General features: G+C 42.1%; 1 protein-coding gene across 1 annotated transcript in view; it reads left to right on the top strand.

Moving 5' to 3' along the window:
- Nucleotides 1-21362, top strand: part of TBCK (TBC1 domain containing kinase) — a 458935-nt gene that overhangs the window by 135189 nt on the left and 302384 nt on the right. The window contains exons 15-18 of the mRNA XM_073601952.1: nt 6200-6298; nt 7481-7543; nt 12693-12819; nt 18178-18228. Of these exons, the coding sequence (XP_073458053.1) occupies nt 6200-6298; nt 7481-7543; nt 12693-12819; nt 18178-18228 (340 nt within the window). The remainder of the gene's footprint in view (nt 1-6199; nt 6299-7480; nt 7544-12692; nt 12820-18177; nt 18229-21362) is intronic.

Below are 21362 nucleotides of genomic sequence, written 5' to 3'. Positions count from 1 at the left end.
GATGTGAAGTTATTGCCCTGCTTAATATTGTGTCATCCACAAAAACGGAGATTGAGCTATTTATCCTATCCTCTATATCCTTTAGACCCCTTTCACACTGGGGCCGCCCGTATGTTAGCGCTAAAGCGCCGCTTATTTTAGTGACGCTTTAACGCTGTTTGAGCGGGGCTTTTCAGCTGCTAGCAGGGCACTTTTAACCCATGCTAGCGGCTGAAGAAGTGGTTGAAAGCGCCCGCGTTGCGGTGCTTCCGAATCACTATCCAGGCGCTTCGAAAGTGCTGCACATTCATTTCAGTGCTGTATACAGCGCTCCCAAAACGCCCCAAAGATGCTGCTTGCAGGACTTTTTCTAACACTGCCTGGCATTGGAGGCAGTTTTCTGGCGCTTTACAGGCGCTATTTCTAGCGCTAAAATGCCTGAAAAGGTGAACTTATCCTTTAAAGTGAAATTATACCTATGCTTACCTTTCTAAAGGAATTTCTGCTTCAGGTTTTCTTCTGTGATGTATATTAACATATGTCAGTATTTATGCACTTTGCTGAAGAAAATATCAGCATTCAGTTTGGCTGACATTCCCCTTCAGCAAAGATCATGTAAACAAGTGCTTATCATCCAAACATGTGACCAGCACTGGAGGCAGCCCAGAGCAGCATCTTCTTCAAGAAAGGTGTTTAAGCCTTTCTGAGTCTTTATTCTAAAAAAAAGGTTACATAGTTTAATCTGAGTATATTATTTTTCTGCTGCAGCTCTAAGGGTCCCTTTAGCACATGAAGACCTTTTCGTTACCCATAATTTATTGGTCTGGTCGGCTTAGCAAAAAGAATAATCACAGTTACAAACTTTAGTTAAAGCCCAACTCCGGGAAAATGAACAATTAAGCCCCGTACACACATCGGACTTTCCGACGGGAAATGTTGGATGTCAGGCTGTTGTCGGAAAATCCAACCGTGTGTATGCTCCATTGGACAATTGTTGTCGGACTTTCCGCCAACAAAAGTTGGCTAGCATGTTTTCAAATTTTCCGCCAACAAATGTGTGTTGTCGGATTTTGCGATCATGTGTACACAAGTCCGTCGGACAAAAGTCCAAAGTACAAACACTCATGCTCAGAAGCAGAAGTGGGCAGTCTTGTAAACTAGCGTTCGTAATGGAGAATTAACATTCATGACGCGGCAAATTATGAAATCTCGAAATGCAGCGCATATTCTCTTCTTCTTTAATGGGATAATAATGAAGCTGCTTTGCTGGAGATACTGATGGAGTTATTGCAAACACATTTTCAAAGGCTTTTTTTTTCTAGTGATATCAAGAATAATATTATTATGCTTTTTTATTTTTATTTGTGCAAGTTACCACAACACCATTATCCCGTAGTTTATAAGATCAAAGATACAACTATGTTGGTGTCCCTTGTCAATTTTACATTGTATTTTTTTAAATGTAACTGCCTAATCCCAAACTGTCATTTGAAGTAAAACACATAGCCAAGTATTATTCTCCACAATTTTTTTATTGTGCATTAAAAAACAAAACAAATAAAATTAGACATGCTATCTGCCAATAGAAAAGTGCATTCTATGCATCCAAAAATATAGAAAATATACCAAATCAAATCATTATTATTCAACCAAAAAAATAATGTCAAAGCAATAACTCTAAGGCCAATAATAAATAACACGTTATCTCCTCCGATTCTGCAACATGTCTGGTTGTCGAATGGCCGTTCAGAAACTAACTGAAAAGCACGAAATGAAAAGCGCAAACTGAAAAGCGCTAAATGAAAAACGTGAAAAGAAAAGCGCGAATCAACACTTACCAAATATCTACTAACACGAAATTAGCAGAAGGAGCCCAAAGGGTGACGCTAAAGAGCTGAAAAACCATGTAGTACGTCTAGTACGTCACTACGTTCGTAATTGTTGGCCAACATTTGTGTGACCCTGTGTATGCAAGACAAGTTTGAGCCAGCACCCTTCGGACAAAATTCCACGGTTTTGTTGGCGGAAAATCCGATCGTGTGTACGAGGCATTACTCTTGCAGTAGGCGGCACCCGCACTGCAAGGGATTAACTGCTTGTTTAGTCTAGGCAAGAGGAGAAGCGGTTCAATACACCTGATTCTCTGCTTGCCCAGCAGGCAACGCTCCTTCACATTTTGTGGTAGACTGCCCCTTGACATCATCATGTCCAGTGCGGTACTATAAATACTGCATTAGCCTTGATCAGACATGTGCAGAACTGTAAAATGTGTTTCGTTTAGTTTTCAGATAGATTCATTATGTTGCTAATTTCATTTCGGAATTTATTTAGGTTTGTTTTGTTTAATTTTGTTTCGTTTGTTAATTTTCTAACAAATTCCACATTTTTAAAAGATTTGAATTCGGAAATTATTGACCAATTTGAATTCTGTGTGAATAATAGCTTGTTGTTAAAGAGGAAGTAAACCCTGATGGGTTTTACTTCCTCTTTTTTCCCCTGCAAAGTAAAAGCATAATGGGCTAGCATACATTGCATACTAGCCCATTATGTACCACTTACCTGCAGTCGAACCCTGCGCTGTCCCCACTGGTGGCCGCATCCATCTTCGCCCCTCTTCCTTCCGGGGCCGCAGACTCTGGCTCTGTGACTGGACGGAGTCGCGTGACATCACTTCTGCGCATTAGCCATCAGTCATGGCACTTGCTAGTGAAGAAACAGCACGGAGGGCCATTTCTTCACAGCCCATGTGCTGATGACATCATCGGCGCACTATAAGATAAATATCTCCTAAACGGCTCAGGTTTAGGAGATATTTACAGTACCTATAGGTAAGCCTTATTATAGGCTTACCTATAGGTACAACTTCCGCATTGGGGATATACAACCACTTTAACCACTTCAGACCCAGAAGATTTTACTCCCTTCCTGACCAGAGCACTTTTTACAATTTGGCACTGCGTCTCTTTAACTGACAGTTGTGCAACACTGTACTTAAACAAAATTTGCGTCCTTTTTTTCTCACAAACAGAGCGTTCTTTTGGTGGTATTTGATCACCTCTGCTGTTTTTATTTTTTCCCCTATAAACAAAAAAAGAGCGACAATTTTGAAAAAAAAAGACTATTTTTTACTTTTTGCTATAATAAATATCCCCAAAAAAAATGTTTTTAAAAAAACTAATTTCTTCATTATTTTAGGCCACTATATATTCTTCTACATATTTTTGGTTAAAAAAATCGCAATAAGCGTATATTGATTGGTTTGCGCAAAAGTTATACAAACCAAATACAAATATACAAAAGGTCTACAAACTATGGGAAAGATTTATGGCATTTTTATTATTATTTTTATTTTTTTACTAGTGCGACATTGCGATGGACAGATCGGACACTTTTTACACATTTTTCACACATTTTTGGAACTGTTGACATTTATACAACGATCAGTGCTATAAATATGCACTGATTACTGTGTAAATGTCACTGGCAGGGAAGGGGGGGTTAACACTAGGGGGCGATCAAGGGGTTAAATCTGTGTTCCCTTAGTGTGTTCTAATTGTATGGGGATAGGACTGACTAGGGGAGGAGACATATCGTTGTTCCTACTTAGTAGGAACAACGATATGTCTCCTCTCCCCTGGCAGAACAGGTATTTGTCTGCTTACACACACAAATCACCGTGCTGGCTCTCATGCACGCGATCGCGACCGCCGGCCACGAGCAACGGGTCCCCCGCCTTGCAGCGGGCAGCGACCGCCCTCTTGTGGCTCTTAAAGGGAACCCCGTACATGTACCAGATTTTGCACAGCGGTGCCATTGTGCCGCAGTAAATGTGCGTGAGCCGGTCGGGAACCGGTTAACCACTTCAGCCCTGGAAGATATGGCTGCTGAATGACCGGGCCATTTTTTGCGATTCGACACTGCATTGTTTTAACTGACAATTGCGCGGTTGAGCGATGCTGCACCCAAATTGACGTTCTTTTTTTTCCCACAAATAGAGCTTTCTTTTGGTGGTATTTGCTCGCCTCTGCGGTTTTTATTTTTTGTGCTATAAACAAAAAAAGAGCGACAATTTTGAAAAAAACACAATATTTTGTACTTTTTGCTATAATAAATATCCCCATTTTTCTTCTTTTAAAAAAAAAAAGCTATTTTTTCTCAGTTTAGGTCGATATGTATTCTTCTACATATTTTTGATAAAAAAAATCGCAATAAGCCTATATTGATTGGTTTGCGCAAAAGTTATAGTGTCTACAAAATAGGGTATAGATTTCTAGCATTTTTTTCTGCGACATTATGGTGGACATGTCGGACACTTTTGACACATTTTTAGGACCATTGGCATTTATACAGCGATCAGTGCTATAAAAGTGCACTGATTACTGTAAAAATGTCACTGGCAGGGAAGGGGTTAACACTAGGGGGCAATCAGGGGGTTAACTGTGTTCCCTGCTACACGTTTCTAACTGAAGGGGAAGGGGACTGACTAGAGGTAGTGAAGGTTCGTGGTTCCTAGCTAATAGGAACACACGATCTGTCACTCCTCCCAGAACAGAACAGGGAAGTGTGTGCTTACACACACTTCCCTGTTCTCCCTCTCGTGCTCGCGATCGCTCGTGGCCGGCGGTCATCGCGAACATCAGCCACGAGTATCGGCACCCCCGCAGTGCTATCCCGATCTCGCGAGCCGACGCATAGCTACGACGGTTTGCAGGATCGTGCCGACTGCCGCAGCTGGTCAGCAAGCGGTTAAGGAGCAGGCCGGGAAGCTGGTGTTACTAAACCCACAACATTAAAATCAGTCTGTATATGCAGTAAAGCATGCTTGTTATACTCTTTGTGGGATCTAAGGGAATAATCCTGCATTGTGTAAAAAGGCTGTTGAATCCTGTCCTCCCTTACTTTTACTGTCCCCAATCCATCTCCTGATAGAACAGAGCATTTGGTGCCATTATGCAGCAGCTAAGTTTGGTGTGTATTGCTAGAGAATTTTTTTTTTTTTTGGGAGGTTGCATGTGATCAGCACAGGGCCAATTAGCACTGCCCAGACAGAGGTTCGGGGGTCTTGCAGCCTCATAGGACAGTCAGAGGAGAATGATAACTCTTCCTACATGCCCTCAACATGGGGGGGGGGGTGCTTTGGGGCAAGGGGGAGCTCTGCCCTTACCCTATCCAAAATGGAAAAAAATAACTTTGCTTACTGGGCACTTAAACCCCCCTCCTTCCCAGACCAATTTTCAGCTTTCAGCGCTGACGCACTTTGAATGACAATTGCGCGGTCATACAACACTGTACCCAAATGAAATTTTTATCATTTTTTCACACAAATAGAGCTTTCTTTTGGTGGTATTTAATCACAGCTGGGGTTTTTATTTTTTGCAAAACAAACAAAGAAAAATGGAAAATTTTGAAAAAAAAAATCATGTTTCATAGTTTATTTGTTTTGCAAACAAGTAATTTTTTTCGTTCATTGATATGCGCTGATGAGGCGGCACTGGTGGACACTGATAGGCTGCACTGGTGGACACTGATAGGCTGCACTGGTGGACACTGATAGGCTGCACTGGTGGACACTGATAGGCTGCACTGGTGGGCACTGATAGGCACAGATAAGGCGGCACTGATGGGTACAGATAAGGCGGTACTGATGGGCACAGATAAGGTGGCACTGATGGCCACTGATAAGATGGCACTGATGGGCCCTGATGGGTGGCACGGATGGGCACTGAAGGGCACTGATAGGTGTTACTGATAGGTACCACTAATAGATGGCACTGATAGGTGGCACTGATAGGTTGCACTGATGGGCACTGGTAGGTGACACTGATGGGCACTGGTAAGTGACACTGATGGGCACTGGTAGGTGACACTGATGGGCACTGGTAGGTGACACTGATGGGCACTGGTAGGTGACACTGATTGGCAGCACTGTTGATGAGGCACTGATTGTTGACACTAATAGGTGGCACTGTGGGCCGCTCGGGCACGGGAGGATGTCTATTGATGTACTCCCGGCAAAGTAGGTCCGCTCTGTAGCTGTCATTCGGCTATAGCGCGGATCTGAAGAAGTTAATCCTAGACCATTGTTAGTTTGATATGTTTTATTATTTTAAAATTATATATTTTTATTTATACATGTTACCAAATCTAAATTACATTTCTAATTTCTAATTTCACACTGTTTCACATTTTTGCCCAAAATTTTTTTCCCTTTTTTTCTAAGGCATATCCATATAAGAAAAATCTGATTTGGAAGGAAGCCAGAGTTGACATTCCTCCGCTTTTGAGAGGTTTAACTTGGGCAGCCCTGCTTGGGGTAGAGGTAAGAATCTTTATAATATGAAACTGGTTGTTTAAATTGGTATATATAGCTTTTGACTCTTAGGGCTTGTTCACGCTAGTGATTGAGGGGTGGTAAAACTCTGTGGTTGACCTGTGCTATAACCACCCCCAACTGCTACTCTTTTAGTTGCAGAGGCAACGGGTGGGGATGTGCACTTACCGTGGCCATGATGCCTTGCTTCGCAGCTGCACGACAAAAATAGTCCACTTAAACAAATTTCTGTGAGAGGAGTTGAAACCAAACTCCCAGTGCTGTAAGGAATAAACAATGCAACTGTCCACAAATGCTCTTTAATGTAGTGATCCACTACATAGGGAAATATACCGAGGTTGCTGATACCTGATGATAAATTGACCTAGGTGGATAATATAAAAAGCAATTAGACCTGTAGTAGAATATAGGTCTAGTGAGAAGGTGAGTGGTGAATCTACACATTGGGGGAGCACACTTATTAATGGTGTGCATTTGCAGTGACACTGGTGGCGCACTTATTTTTGGATTTAAGTATGCAGGCTGGACTTCTATATGAATAGTGGATCACTACATTGAAGAGCATTTGTGGTCAGTTGCATTGTTTTTTCTTTACAACACTGGGAGTTTGATTTCAACTTCACTATTTGTATCAACACAAAACTTGTGTGTGTGTGTGTGTGTGTGTGTGTGTGTGTGTATATATATATATATATATATGTGTATGTGTATGTGTGTGTGTGTGTGTGTATATATATATATATATATATATGTATGTGTGTGTGTGTGTGTGTATATATGTATATATATATATATATATTTTTTTTTTTTTCTGTTTGCAGCACTGGGATTGTGGTCTCACATTTGGGCACAATACGGTATTATATGTAATTTGAATAATTTTATTGCAGACTAATTTGAAAAAAGGAAACACACAAGATAAAAGTAATTTAATATATTTTTGCTCTATATTTTTATATTTTCCCACAAGTGGAGGACTAAGCGCCACACTGATTTACTCCTCAACATGGAAGATGCTTTACTGCGTCCTTGGTTAACACTCCCTTGTAACAAGAGTCTGTCACATGTTAAAAGTTATGCACAGTTATATTTCATGAGCTGTAATATACTGTATGTATGAGCTGTCCAAAGAAGTAATTTTAATCTTTTCTTTAAATATATCTTTTGAAGGGTGCTATTCAGGAAAAATATGATGCCACAGATAAAGACACACCAATACCCACAGACCGTCAGGTAAAGTTTCATAGTTTTGACCTAAGCCTCTTAACACTTCCTATCGATTGCCAATAAGAAAATCCATACATATCTTACTTTGTATGCATCAACTAAAGTAAAAGCCACATTTCTGGTATTATTATAGACTACAGGATAAATATTTCTGGCGATTCCTGGAACCTACACTGTATATGCTTTTTTAAGTATTTAAGAATAAAAGGGTAAGCACCACAGCAGGCGTGTTTGCTGTTAAAGTAAAGTTAGCCAGATAAACCCTTCTGTGGGCTTCTCCTCAATTTGTTTTACTTTTTGCCATTATCATGTCCAATTACTGGGCCCATATAACCACTAAGAATAATCTCAGTGGACTAGGAAACCAACGATCGAGCTAGGCCCTGTCAACTGCCATTACGGTCACCATAGAGCAGGGGTGTCCAAACTTTTTTGAAAGTGGGCCAGATTTGATGAAGTGAACGTGTGTGAGGGCTGACCATTTTGCCTGACATTCTTTGAACCATTAAAATTCGGTGTGTTCGTCTGGGCACTAATACACTGTCCAACAAGAATTCTCTTGCCTTTGTGGCTGTGTGTGGGGAAGAGATGAGCTCGGGCGTGATATTTGGCTATACCATATTTATCGCTGTATAACACGCACCTTCACTTTAAGAGGGAGGTTTCAGGAAAAAGCTAAAATTGTAAATAAAGAACTGTGAAGCAAAATAGTGGTCAGTGCTCATCTGCAGCCCCACCGTTGCCATGAATTCAGTGCCACCGTTGCTATGAATGCAGATCCACCGTTTCTATGAATGCAGATCCACCGTTGCTATGAATGCAGATCCACCGTTGCTATGAATGCAGACCCACCGTTGCTATGAATGCAGACCCACCGTTGCCATGAATGCAGACCCACCGTTGCCATGAATTCAGCTCCACTATTGCCATGAATTCAGCCCCACCATTGCCATAAATGCAGCCTCACCATTGCCATGCCTTACCATTGCCAGGAATGCAGCACCCCCATTGCCAGGAATGCATCACCCCCATTGCCTAGAATGCTGCACCCACATTGCCAGGACTGCAGACTCACCATTGCCATCAGTGCAGCCCAATTGATGCCTATCTGCAGCCTCGGATGGGACGGGGAGGGGGGGGATGAGCACTGACAGATTACATACAGGAGAATCTGTTTTCTTGGTGTCCTCTTTAATACAAAGTCCCGCCTCCTATGATGGACAGAACAGTCATCCAATGACAGCGCAGGAGATGGGACTTCCTATTACAGAGGTCACCGTGCAAACAGGAAATTCACCTCTCCAAGGCAGCCAGCACATATATCTTTTGTGGCCCCCGGCACTCTGGGATTCCTTGGGAGCCACAAAACATATACATGTCCAAATCACTAGGCGGGTCGTTCGAAACCAGAACGTGGGCCGCAAAAATGGCCCGCGGGCCGGACTGTGGACATGCCTGCCATAGAGAGTCCTGGGAAAATTGCATTTCATTTTCCTAGTAACATTAGTAAGTATGTGAACAGAATTTCCCAGACTCCTCCACTCACCCGAAGCATTCAACGGTTCCTGAAATTACATACATCTCCTAGAAGTCCAAAGGGACCGAGGTCAAATTAGAGACAGATTTCCACATGGAATATGTCATCACTAGCTACTGTATGTTCTTAGGTTTACTACACTGGAAATCTCATCTTTATTTCGATACTTGAGAAGAGCCCTGCAATTTTAAAGGGAAGAAAGGAATTGTAACATTTCTTACTGCAACACTAAGACTGATTAGGTTATTATAGCAAAGGCAGAATCAATCACTTTGCATTTGTTTAAAAGTTGGTCTGGAGGGGGACTTTTTTTTTCAACCCTCAACAGTTAAGTACTGCAGTGTACTTAATAGGTCTCATTATTTACAATAGAATTGTGGGAACTGTTTTATAGATTGAAGTTGATATCCTACATTATGATCAATATGATGAGCTGCTTGCGTAACCTGAACGACATAGGACGCTTTGAAGGGTGCTGGTCCCAGTGTTTAGAATTGGATTGTGCAAACTAGAAATCTGTGTTGACCGCAAAATCTATTTGAGAAATATTTCCTAAGGGTAAGGGTGGCAGAAGTAATTCTGAGCTAATAGGGGTACACTGCTGCCTACAGGAAAATTGGACACTTGCAAAAAAAAAGAAAGTTTTTAGTTAGCCAGACATAATAAATCCCACTCACATCATTCTTTGGTTTCTTGCTAATGTTCTAGGAGAGTGGATGTCTTTTCTCCTGAGACATGTTTTAATTTTTATCAAGTTATTTTTTTTCTTGAGCCAAGATTCTTTGTTACCTGCAGAGCTATCGGGGCTTCTATTGGAGCTTTCCAGATTGTATGATTCTCAGCATCATCCTAAAGAGCATATTCATACCCCACCATGACAAAGATTGGATGTAATGTGACCTTTGGCACTGTGCTCTGCTTGTAGCACTCTTCAGAAACTTCATAAACTGTGTTGGCCGCAGAGTGATCTACAGCTCCAGGGCTGTGATACACCCATTGGTGTAATCCAGACTTCCTGGGAAGTATGCCCACGTGAATTGTGAAGACTGTTTGAAACGTGACATGTTTCACTCAGCATTTTGTTGCTCTGTTTGTTTGTGGCAGGGCACTCCTCAGAGCCCCACTGCAGTATATTACTGGGGCCTTGCCCTTTTTCAGAGCCTGGTGCATGTTACTATATTTCCCTGCTTATTGCCCAGCGGGATTAAAGCTGGGGAATATTAGTGTTGCGTAACATTTTTATGTGTCAAATGCACTCTAAAGAAGCAAACATTCTGGGTATTCTTGGTATGACACAATGGATTGTGTCACATCTTCCCTGGTTAATTAAGTGCTGTTCTGCCTACAGCTATGTTGTGCATGTGCACTTACCATACTTCCCACCTTTGACGTGAGGTGATCACCGCCACAGCGCTTCTTAGCAAGGATCTCAGAGACAGTTCTCCTTGCTGCTGCTTAACAGTGCCACTGACACAGTTGACCATAGTGCCTCCCCAGTTTCAGTAACTGGTGTATCACATCGCACAACGCAGGAGTTGCAAGCCTAGCTCTGCACCTTTTCCTCCAAAGTCTGTCTCTGACATAGCTGCAGTTGTTTCTGCAGCTGTTCTGCTCAACTGAGAAAAGGGATTGTAACCTATCCTCTTTGGATAATTTTGCATCTGAGGAGGTTCAGTCAGCTAACATATTTCCTAGGCATATAGATAGTTTTGGTTCTTATTGACACAGTGCGTATCTGTCTGGGTATGGAGCAACCTGGGTCTAAATTTTCTAAAGTTACCGAGCTGGGCTTCCTTTAAAGTCACCAACCTGTCAAAACTTTCCCAGTACACTTCCTACTGCAACCCTTATTGTATGGTAACTGGTCTACTCCTGACCAGCTATTTTCCCTTCCCAAGTGTTTTGCAGAGCAATACCAGTTACATTGAAAAACTAAGACTCCCATATCTTCCAAACTTGTGAGACATTCCTCCTCACAATGAGGGGATGCCCATGCTTCTGAAAGTGGGGAAACATCTGTTTTTTTTTTTTTACAAGAGCTTGAAACAAAAGCATCTCAGATAAACGAGTAAAGGACAATAATGTTCAGGGTTTAAAAGCTGGGATTTCAATCTCTACAATATGTAACGGAAAGGTATATGTCTAATTCTTAATTAGTGCAGCACCAACCCCACAAAACCACATGCATATAAAAAGTAGTAGTAAATGACCTAAAACAATAGTGTTAAAAGATAAAGACACCTATAGCACATCTCCAAAATTATGTCTTCATAAACCCAGTGCATAGAGCATACTCCTCATCTCAGAACTATCGGTATTACAGCAAAATTAAAAAACAGTGTCTGCGGGACTCAAAGCCTGAAATAAGAATACAAGTATGCATTAGTGCCAGTGTCCATTCTGTATTCACAATCCAATATTACAGTATCAATCCATACAGTGTCCATAAGCCATTGATCATTACAAATGTCCACACCGTGACCAAGCATGTATTGATTCTTCTCAAGATTAATTGTTCATCCACCCTTCTTCACCAAGTTAAAAATCTCTGTGTGGTCCCACACCCTTGGACTAGCACTCACCTTCTGTGTATGACCTATACTTACATATATTAGATAGGTCATAAAGGCTATGGATCCAAATCTCAACTGTCCTGGCTGGAATCCTCAAGGGCTTACTGCTCTAACCCTTAAAGAAATCAAATACAATCACACATAACATAGCATAACATCCTTCGTTAACTTAAGAATAAATAAAAAATTAACTTACAAGTGTCCGCATAGACATAAGCAAACATAAATCTTATCTGATTGTTGCCTCTCTGTTGCCTGTCACAGTTCTGGTCAAGGTCTCTATACCGAAGACACAGTGAAACACTGATTGTGCCAATGGGGACTATGTTTCCTGGTTGTGCATCATCTTAGCCTCTCAATCTTTACCCTCTGGCCTGCTTTAAGTTGTCAAACCTTCCAATGTCTCTGTGTTGACCAAACCTCCAAACTGCTCTGGAACAACCCCTCTCTTGGGAGGTCGTTGGCATTGTTCCAGAAAAGGAAAAATTTTGAGGTCTCTACTAAAAGATCTCAAACCATTTTACAGTACCCAAAGCAAATGAGATCATATTTTCCATTCTGGAGCTAAAAGCTTCCAATCTCTTCATCCGCATGCATGAATTTCACAAGTAGTCTACCAGGTCAATCATTGCTTCCTTCCATCATGGACACTTTCTGGCCTCTATGAATATTAAGGATACTAACTTGCATGTTCCCATCTTTCTGGCACATCAACGCTACCTGCAAAACTGTCAGTTTGTTGCTTTTCTCTTTGGTCTGTTCCCTGCACCTTGAATGTTCACCAAGGTGCCAGTGCCTGTGCGTGCTGTGCTACATTCTCAGGCCATTCCTTTCTTGGAATGTTTGGCTGACTTCACCTTGTTGACTAACAGCTCTTTTGTTTGCCAGTGTCCAATTCTCCTGTAGGCAACAGTATAACCTAAGAATTATTTATGACCCTCTGGCAAAGAGGCACCATGTTTTAGGTGCCCATAAATTGAGCAGAGTGAAGTATTTGCTAGCTGAGCTATTCATATTGAGGTGTGCTGCTATTATTGTTTTTTAGATTGAAGTTGATATCCCACGTTGTCATCAGTACGATGAGTTGCTCTCCTCACCTGAAGGGCATGCAAAGTTTCGAAGAGTGCTAAAAGCTTGGGTGGTATCACATCCAAATCTAGTATACTGGCAAGGTGAGTTACCCGACTGTTCATATTGCTACTATAGTATTTTGTGTCTTACATCCAGACTCGGTATCCTGGTGAGGTGATTTACTCTGATCATTATATTGATGTTATTTGTATTGTGTGTCTTTCATCCAAACCTAGTATGCTGGCGGGGTAAGGTGCACTTATATTATTATTATTTTCCTGTTATGTGTATTGTGTGTTTCTTGCATCCAAACCTAGTATATTGGCAAGGTGTGTTTCACTGCTATTACTAATATGTGGTTTGTGAGCAGAAATCTGTTTGATACTGTTTTCTTACATTGCCACAAATCATCTTAGCATTTATGAATTGTACAGTGTGAATCCTAAACAATAGCAAATGCACATGCATAGTCTTTGGATTTCTTTGGCTATGGGAAAAAGCAAATTCCCACAAGAGTATTGAACAGAACTGAGGGATTAGCACAAGTCATGAGACTGTCATGATCTATGCTGACCAGCTGCTTATAGGAAAATGATAACATGCTTTACATTGTGATGCCTGAATAACTACACATTATAATTTAGTAGACATGCTTATGATACAAATACACAACAAATTCTATAATTTACATAAGGGGGTGACCTTCTCTGAAGCATCACACAAGCAGATTTTACATTGTAGCCTTCTAGTAACAAATACATGTAAAACAAAACTTTTTTTTTGTTTCACATAGGGATTTAGTAGAAAAGGGTTAAAACTCCTATCATGTTTTTTTTTTTTCTTTCCTGCCTGTGTCCTGCTGGAGAGATTTTTGACCTAAAAAGAAGTGAGAGGAGATACTTTTAAAGTGAACAGAATTCATTCCTTAGTGCTCATTTATACCTGCTTTGACTTAACACATATTAAAGTGCATACTGCTTCAAATGCTTTTTTTATGTGTTTTTGATGCTTCTGTGATGCTTCGATGATGCTTTTTTGAAGCTTTAATGAATTGTGGCAAATGCCCGTGTGTGTTGATTTTCTATTTGTTTTAAAGGGGGCCAGTAGAACTCCAGCTCAGTAATACCCCCAACCAACAGATCTCCAGCTCATTAGTACCCCTGTTCAGCAGATCCTCTAGTACCTCCAGCTCTGCTGATCCCCCACTCATTAACCCCCAGCTCTGCTGATCCTTTGGCTTGCTGATCTTCCTCTCTCTCCGGTACCCCCTCATCTTCTGCTGTAACATTCCCATGTTGCACACCAAATGGGCCGTTCTTCCTGCTGCTCCACGTTGCATGACAGTTGTGACATCTGCTTCAGACACTTTCAGAATATTTACACATCAACTTGAAATGACTGCTGATGACGTCCTTCTGGTTGGCTTGTTGGTTTCCCAGTGCATCCTGGGTCATACCTACAATACCTCCAAAACAAAGAGAACACTGAATAAACGCCTCCCAAAAGCTTCAGGTGCTGTGCGCAAGCATTGTCATAGACTTCTATGAAGGCTTTGGAGACACTTTGAAGCACCAAGAAAGTGACATGGGGTATATTTTTTTAAGCAAAGCAAACGCCCCACGTGTGATCAGGACTGTAAGGTAACCATTTTATTTAGTAACAAGTGCTTTGATTGGCATTCAGAGGGCTTTTAAAAAGTGTCACTTTTTGAATCAAGTGTAAACGAGCTGAATTGTCGTAGGAACATTTGTCCACATTGGAGGATTTGCCCTCACCTCTTTCCTTGTTGACAGATCAACATTTTTGCTTTTCCATCACTTTTTGTCTTGGTTGTCTTGACAGTAGTCACTAAAACAGAGGGATAAATAGCCCTAGCAGTGGCACAGGCGACAAAATTACATACTTGACACTACAAAGGAAACCTCTCTAAAAGTGAAATACTGTACTGCACCTTTCATTAGCATGTATTCTCACATTTGCTTAAACTGTTGAATCATTGCCCAAAAAAGATGTTCTCTATAACATAGCAAATTTTAATTATTTTTTTAATTCAGGTCCACGTTAAAGGGGTTGTAAAGGGTCACATTTTTAAAATAAAAATAACATTAATGTTATAATTGCCTGCTCTTCATCTTGTGCCCCCACCGAGAGCCGCTTTCCATGGGGTGCACCCGTGCGGGCACACTCCCGATTCCCGCTGCGTCAATTGACACAGACAGCAGGACTCGTCCCTGCCCCCACTCTTGTTTCACCGGATTTGATTGACGACAGCGGGAGCCAAGAGCTCCTTCTGCTATCAATCTATCCAATGAGGACAGAGACAGCGGCTAGAGCCGCTGGGCTCATGCACGTCGCTGGAACGGATGGGTTCAGGTAAGAAAAAGGTGGGGGGGCTTAGGGAGCAGTTGTAGCAAAGAAGGTTTTCCACTTTAATGCATTAGGGCGAAAAAACATGAGACTTTAAAAACAAAAAATAAGTTAAAGGGGTTGTAGATAGGACTGAGGTTGAGAGATTTCTGCTCACTTCCCTAATAAAAAGGGAATCTGATTAAGTCTTATAAACAGAGACACAATATTTTTTTTAGTACTGTAGAGTGCAAAAAAGGGCTGAAACCTCTCTCAGGTTCTTATTGTTTTCACTAGGTAAATTTCCCTTAAAGTGGATGTAAACCTGAAATATTTTTTTTTTTTAATGAACACTTCTACCTAGTAGAGTAGAGGATGTCAAGTCATCTGTGCCCAGTCTTTCCACGAAGAGTTAATCCAGCTCTGAGCAATCCTCTTGTCTTTTTTTAGTAATATAAAAAACGACACACAGATTAGTGTCGCCACATCCCCCACTGCTGTGACTGACATCTAATTTCTATATCTCATGCACGGCATGAGAGCAGAGAATGTGTTACGATTTCAGCTTCACATCCCTCCTCCTTTCTTCTCCAGCTCTCCCAGGATTGGCTGCTGTGGACAAATGTTCCTATGACAATTCAGCTCGTTTACACCTCAGCATTATGGGCATGCTAAAGTCATTTGGTGCCTTGACTGAATGTTACGCAAAACTCAGGAATAGGAGAGTAGGAGAGTGTAGAGGTGGGCGGGAAGTTCTTGTGACATCACGACTCCTCCCACCGACGTCCGGCAAAGTGACCCACCCACCGAATCCAGAGTCTTGCAGGGCTCCTACTGCTGAAGGGGGTGACATTTGCAAGGTAGAGATACATGCAGGAGGCTTGCATGTATATATACATTACATTTGTGCTACAGGTAAGCCTATAATAAGGCTTACCTGTAGCTACCCAGGATATCTCCTAAACCTGCACGATTTAGGAGATATCCCTGTATTTGCATGTCATCGGCACATGCGCACTGACACAAACTGAAGCTACGGCACGTAGGTGCCGTTGCTTAAGTGAGTGTGCCATTACCGCGCGCATACGCGGGAGTGATGTCATCGTGGCTCCAGCCAATCACAGAAGTAACCCCGGGAGTGATGTCAGCTGCCGGAGCAGTGTACGGGCACCGCAGCGAGGGCTTCGATCTCAGGTGAGTATTACATAATGAGCAAGTATGCTATGCACACTAGCTCCATTATGCCTTTGTCTTGCAGGTTTTTTTTTTTTTTAAAGTGGGTTTACACCCACTTTAATACTGTGCCATTAGTTTATACTGGGTGAGTGGTGGGTTTACAACCACTTTAATACCATGCCATTAGTTTATACTGGGTGAGTGGTGGGTTTACAACCACTTTAATACCGTGCCATTAGTTTATACTGGGTGAGTGGTGGGTTTACAACCACTTTAATACCGTGCCATTAATTTATACTGGGTGAGTGGTGGGTTTACAACCACTTTAAGGGTCCTTTCACACTGGGGCGGTTTGCAGGCGCTATTGCGCTAATAATAGCGCCTGCAAACTGACCCGAAAGTGCTGGGTTTACAACCACCTTAATACTGTGCTATTAGTTTATACTGGGTGAGTGGTGGGTTTACAACCACTTTAATACTGTGCCATTAGTTTATACTGGGTGAGTGGTGGGTTTAAAACCACTTTAATATTGTGCCATTAGTGTATACTGGGTGAGTGGTGGGTTTACAACCACTTTAATACTGTGCTATTAGTTTATACTGGGTGAGTGGTGGGTTTACAACCACTTTAATACTGTGCTATTAGTTTATACTGGGTGAGTGGTGGGTTTACAACCACTTTAATACTGTGCCATTAGTTTATACTGGGTGAGTGGTGGGTTTACATCCACTTTAATACTGTGCTATTAGTTTATACTGGGTGAGTGGTGGGTTTACAACCACTTTAATACTGTGCCATTCGTTTATACTGGGTGAGTGGTGGGTTTACAACCACTTTAATACTGTGCCATTAGTTTATACTGGGTGAGTGGTGGGTTTACATCCACTTTAATACTGTGCTATTAGTTTATACTGGGTGAGTGGTGGGTTTACAACCACTTTAATACTGTGCCATTAGTTTATACTGGGTGAGTGGTAGGTTTACATCCACTTTAATACTGTGCTATTAGTTTATACTGGGTGAGTGGTGGGTTTACAACCACTTTAATACTGTGCTATTAGTTTATACTGGGTGAGTGGTAGGTTTACATCCACTTTAATACTGTGCTATTAGTTTATACTGGGTGAGTGGTGGGTTTACAACCACTTTAATACTGTGCCATTAGTTTATACTGGGTGAGTGGTGGGTTTACAACCACTTTAATACGGTGCCATTAGTTTATACTGGGTGAGTGGTGGGTTTACATCCACTTTAACTTCCTGTCGTGGTGTCACTGGGATAGAAAGTAAGGGGAAATCTTACTAATGCCACAGGCTTGACAGGTCTAATGCCGCGTACACACGGTCGGACTTTTCGTCTACAAAAGTCCAACGGACGCCGACGGACTAAAGCTGGCTGGTAATCCGATCGTTTGTGGGCTTCTCCGGACTTTCAGCAGACTTTTTCAGCCTCAAATCCGACGGACTTTAGATTTGAAACATGCTTCAAATCTTTACGTCGTAACTACGACGGACCCCGAAATCCGCTCGTCTGTGTGCTAGTCCGACGGACAAAAACCCATGCTAGGGCAGCTATTGGCTACTGGCTATGAACTTCCTTATTTTAGTCCGGTGTACGTCATCACGTACGAATCCGTCGGACTTTTGTGTGGTCGTGTGTAGGCAAGTCCGTTCGTTAGAAAGTCTGCTGCAAGTCCGCCGAAAGTCCGCCGGAAGTCTGTCGGACAGGCTGTCGGACTTTTGTAGACGAAAAGTCCGACCGTGTGTACGCGGCATAACACTTTCCTGCTTCCTACAAAATCCTATAAAAAAGAGTCTGGAGTTGGGCTTTGACCAGCATTTGCTTTAGTTTTGAATGACTTGGAATTTTGATTTCCAGATAAAGCAAGCCTATAGAGAAAATACTCTTTATAATGTAGTGCTTTTTGTATTATCAGGCCTGGATTCTTTATGTGCGCCATTCCTCTACTTGAACTTTAACAATGAAGGTAAGGGTCTACTACTTTTAAATGAGAAAGTAATGATTATTGCTCAGATAATGGCTATGGTAAATTGTGTTTATTTAACACCGATAGTTGTCTATTACCTGTAATTTGTACACTCAATCATCATTGCTGTCTGGCCACCCAAGCAGCGTCTTCCACACTTTATGCATCTCTAGCCTAACTTAGAAAAACACACCTCCATCACCAATGTATCTGTTCAAACAAAATCCAACTGCTATGAATGCCATGTGATGGTTGAAATCACATGTTTTATGACATGTTAATGGCCCTGGTTTGTTAGCATAAAGATAAGGCAAAGGTCTCCATATTAAAATCCCCTATAATGGCCTTACAGGTCTAATAATGTTTACATCATCTTTTGTGCTTGTGCTTTGGATTTCGGTAACAGCCAGGGAGAAGTTGTGATTGCATATTCTTCAAATATTTAATGAACACAAACAGTAATGCAGCATTTTAAGTCAAACAAAATCACTACCAGCTGATCAAAATCGTACAATGCAGACCTTTGTAGAATCTTTAAATCAAGCATGGTATTCAATACAAATGATAGTTTAGCTTGTTTTAATGATATATGCTAGTCTCAAAATCACGAAAATCAAAATCACGTTTGAAATAACAATACTGTCTGCATTGCATAAAGCCAGAGCAGAATATGCTTATATAGCTTGTTTAATTACAGTTACATTTTGAATATTAAAGAAATTGTCTGCTGCGTAAACTGATGGCGCTATATAAATCCTGTACAATAAGAATGTTTTTCTAGCATGAGATCTTGCCAAACATGATTAAGGGGTTGATTTATTAAAACTGGGGAGTGCAAAATCTGGTGCAGCTGTGCATGGTAGTCAATCAGCTTCTAACTTCAGCTTGTTCAATTAAAGGTGTTCTAAAGGCAGAAGGTTTTGTATCTTAATACAAGATACTTCTAAGCATTAAGATAAAAAGCCTTCTGTGTGCATCAGCCCCCCAACACTTACCTAAGGCCCCCTCTGTCCAGCGATGTCCACGAGTGTCTCAGCCGTCCAGATTCTCCTTCTGGAGTGGCTGAGACACAGCAGCAGCACCATTAGCTCCCACTGCTGTCAATCAAAGTCATCTAGCCAATCAAGGGATGGGCGGGGCAGGGCCGAACTGGGGCTCAGTGTCTACATGGCCACAGGGAGCTGTGACTCAGCTCGGGTGCCCCCATAGCAAGCTGCTTGCTGTGGGGGCACTGAACAGGAGGGTGGAGCCAGGATCACAGAAGAGGGACCTGGGAAGAGGAAGATGCAAGTGAAAATCCAAATCCACTGCAAAAGAGCAGGTAAGTATAAGAGCCGGTTCACACTAGGACGACTTGTCAGGCGACTTAGCCGCCTGACAAGTAGCGTCCCATTCTGTACAATGGAACCGTTCTAATCGAAGCGACGCAAGTCGCTCCGACTTAGAAAAAGGTTCCTGTACTACTTTGGGGGCGACTTGCATAGACTTCTATATAGAAGTCGTTTTGCAAGTCGCCACTGCAGTCGTGTTCAAGTCGTCTGAGGCAGTCGCGCTGGAAGTCGTGCTGCCTCAGTGTGAACCAACTCTTACATGTTTCTTATTTTTATAGAACAAAAAACAAGCCTTTACAAATACTTTGAGCTTTGACAAAAAAAAAAAAAAACTGGAAGCTGATTGGTTTATATGCACAGCTGCACCAGATTTTGCAACTCTCCAGTTTTAGTAAATCAACTCCTAAGCGTCAGAAGTAATTTTCTGCTTTTCTGACAAATATGATTATTGTAAGACAGAGCAGGGCAGGTATCTTGATTCTTATTTATTATGATTGTTGAGTTGCTTTGTTACCTTTTGATTGTATGATTGAATGTTCTGAATGTGCCTGACAAGCAAGGCTTCATTCACATGCACATATGCAAAAATTCTGCATGGAATGCAGGTTCTTTCTGGCAAAGCTAGCAGAAGATCCTGTTGCGTGTGCATGTTTACGCGCACTCATAAAATCCTCAGCTATATATCGCCGGGACGCAGTAGGTTCTTGCATTTTTGTTTGCCACTAAATGGAGCGCACATTTTTGTTTGTAGGTGCAGCTACTGTATGTGTATGTCCCCACTGATTCCTATAGTGTTGTGTTTAGATACATACAAAATTCTATCAAAATTAACCAGTCCAGCTTTCTTTCTCGAACATCACGGGACACAGAGCCACAGTAATTACTGATGGGTTATATAGGTATCACTGGTGATTGGACACTGGCACACCCTATCAGGAAGTTCAACCCCCTATATAATCCCTCCCCCTTGCAGGGATACCTCAGTTTTTACGCCAGTGTCTTAGGTGATGGACGTGTAAAGATGTCCTGTGCTGAGCTCCAAAGGGAATATCCTAAGATCCTATACTGGGGCAAGCCAGGCGAACCGGATCCATTCAAAGTGTCTTTTCATGGCCGAATTGAATGGTACCCGGGCCTCGTGTCCGAAGAAACAAGGTTTTACCCGTAATGCTTCTCTTTTTAGAGAGCTGGACCCCGCAGATCAGAAAATGGCTTTAAACTTCCTAATTTCTGGCGAGGTGCTTTACGGTCCCAGAACTGTTGGATCCCCCTATTCGTAGGGGGCCCCAGTCTCTGACGGTTTTTTCAAACGGAGCCCACCGTGAGAGGTGAAGATTGGGTCTGTGTAAACAGCACCCTGCGGCTGGATAAGGTAAGAGGAGATTCCACAGAATTTTTGAGTTCTAGTGGCTTTTCTCCTTTAAGGTAAATGCATGCTATGCCTATTGTGACCACCGGGGGCTGCCAAGAGCACAAACCTGCACATGCTGACTGTCTGTCTCAGGTGTTTTCATCGCTGATTATGTCCCAGCGTCTCAAGCAGGCTGCAAACAGGTAAGATGGAAAGGGGGATTTCTCATGTTTGAATGTTCCCCCCCAGGCTAGAGAGGGGCCTCTCTAGGGTCTAGAAAGTGGTTATACCACCCGGGCTCTGCGGCCTAATGGCCACCATCTCTGAAGATAGCCGTTTAGGCAGATCTTGTTACCAGCCTCTCTCCCTCCCCCCCCCCCATCCCCAGCCTTTCTCCAGAAGCATGACAGGAGAGTCGGCAGCGCGGGAAGCGCTCGTTTTTTTCAAAACTC

This window comes from Aquarana catesbeiana, linkage group LG01 (genome assembly GCF_042186555.1).
Source record: "Aquarana catesbeiana isolate 2022-GZ linkage group LG01, ASM4218655v1, whole genome shotgun sequence".
Classification (NCBI taxonomy): domain Eukaryota; kingdom Metazoa; phylum Chordata; class Amphibia; order Anura; family Ranidae; genus Aquarana; species Aquarana catesbeiana.
The sequence above is the reverse complement of the archived record's forward strand: the minus strand, read 5'-3'. Positions and strand labels throughout refer to the sequence as shown.